Source organism: Amaranthus tricolor, chromosome 1 (genome assembly GCF_026212465.1).
Source record: "Amaranthus tricolor cultivar Red isolate AtriRed21 chromosome 1, ASM2621246v1, whole genome shotgun sequence".
NCBI classification, from domain to species: domain Eukaryota; kingdom Viridiplantae; phylum Streptophyta; class Magnoliopsida; order Caryophyllales; family Amaranthaceae; genus Amaranthus; species Amaranthus tricolor.
Window position 1 is genome coordinate 37,572,641 of NC_080047.1, and position 2,033 is coordinate 37,574,673.

A 2,033-nucleotide genomic window follows, 5' to 3' on the forward strand; every position below is an offset into this window, starting at 1 on the left:
ACAATAACAACCTGGAAAAGTCAGCAACAAATACTAATGAAATCAATCAATTAGATAAACCCAAAAATAGTTATACACTCTATTTAATTGAGAAATTCAACTTTAATATCATTAATTATAAGTAATTAAAAATTACAAATCAAATCAAACAATATCTCATGACTTAACTATATTTCAACACTTAGATTTAAAATAAAATACTCCCTCTTATTCTACCCATTAGTCTCATTCTCTTAATTTTTATTTTATTCTTAATCTATATGCAAGTTAAAACATAGTCATATAGAATCTTATTTGATTCGGTTTCAATACATGAATTATTATAATCAACTTGTTATAATTTTTAATTAAAAACAATTAGAGATAATAAAAGTTAAAATATTGCATTGACACATCAAAATGGAATAATTGGTTTGAATCATGTAGAGTTATATAATAATATATTAAGTACATGAACAAACCTAAAACTAGGAGAGACAAGATTACATTAAAAAGTAACCATCAATTTTTTAAATATTTGTGTCTATTTTTTTAAGTAACCACCCAAAAAGGTTCCCAATTAATTAATCTCTTATTCCCATGACTTCCTTCTTTGCATCTTCTAAGCCTTTGTAAATTTCCCAAACCCAATTTTACACCAAATTCGACACTTATACTATCTGTCATGCAATTACTATTCTTATTCTTATCATTTTCTAATAATAAATAATCTCTTCCTTCTGACGCTTCCTTTTCGACACTTTTCTCCACACTTTCCTTCTCCGTCGCTTCATTTTTCGTATTTTGACACTTTTCACCTCTGTTCTCTTCGTCTTTATTAATTACGTCAATTTCCGAACAGTAATTTAAATAATAATCTTTCGTTAATGATAATTTAAGTCTGCCAATAATTCTTTCGGATTGCATATACGAACGTTTTGGCGGAGAATTAATAGCTTCAATCACCAATCTACCTTGTTCTCGATGTGACCTAATTTTGATCAGATTTTCACCATTTCTTGTCGTTAATGGAGGCGGAAAATTCTCTTTTGTTAATAATGGTAATTCCTCCTTCTTCTTCTTCTTTTGTGACGCTTTTTGATCTATCGTCGTAATTGAGGATGAAAATAATGAGGAATTTTGTGACATTTTTTGATCTGATGATGATGATAGCGGGAAGAGGAAGAAGCTATTATCCATGGAAGAACACCCTGTTTCATTGCCTAAACTTTCCGTACACATTTCCAAACTTTTCTCACTAAGTTTGAAAGATGAGTTTTTATGTAGAGGATGAACATATATTTCTTGATTTTTGTCATGTTTAATGGTTGATAATGATTCAATTTCACTCCAACTACAATTTCTTGAAGATTTGAAACTAATTTTTTCACATTTTGGAGGATTATTATTGAATTTAAGAGTAAGATTATTTGTATTTGATTCAATGAATTGTAAGTCTTGATAAACAATGGTGGACATTTTCAATATGTTGTTTCAAAATTAGAGGGTTTTGATTAAAAAGCAAAGAAAATTGAGGGATTTGAAATTAAGTGGATGGTATGTAGTGTAGAGGATGAGGGAGATGCTTACATATATATAGAGTCTTAAAGGTATCCATAAAGTTTTTGTAACGTAAGAAAGAGGAATGGGATTGTGGGGGAAAGAGCCTTTACTTAGCTACCATTGAACATGGTGATTAAAATAATAGTGAAGCAAAAAGATTTATAAATTAATAATTTAATATGGAGAAATAAATAATATAATGCTCCCTACTTTTCATTATTATTTTCCAATTTTCTTTTTATGCTCTATTTAATTTACTATCAAAATCATAATTATCTCTATGCTTGATTAAAAAAAATTAATATTAATAAAATTTACATTGAGAGAAATTACTCAAGATCTCATTTGAGTATGTTTTAACTTAGAGATTAAAAAAACACTTATTTAGAGTGCTCGATAAATAGAGTTATAAAAGCAAATGAGTCAATAAAATTGAATAGGAGGGAGTATCTCGCTTCTTAGATATTATTATCTTTTTCATTGTATCAGCC

At 27.9% G+C, this 2,033-nt stretch overlaps 1 protein-coding gene across 1 annotated transcript; it reads right to left on the minus strand.

The window, feature by feature from the left end:
• Nucleotides 1-400: 400 nt before the first annotated feature.
• LOC130816399 (protein FANTASTIC FOUR 3-like) lies at nt 401-1,626 on the minus strand. The gene has a single exon (XM_057682849.1). The coding sequence runs from the start codon at nt 1,456-1,458 to the stop codon at nt 532-534; it is 927 nt and encodes a 308-aa protein (XP_057538832.1). The 5' UTR covers nt 1,459-1,626; the 3' UTR covers nt 401-531.
• Nucleotides 1,627-2,033: the final 407 nt, after the last annotated feature.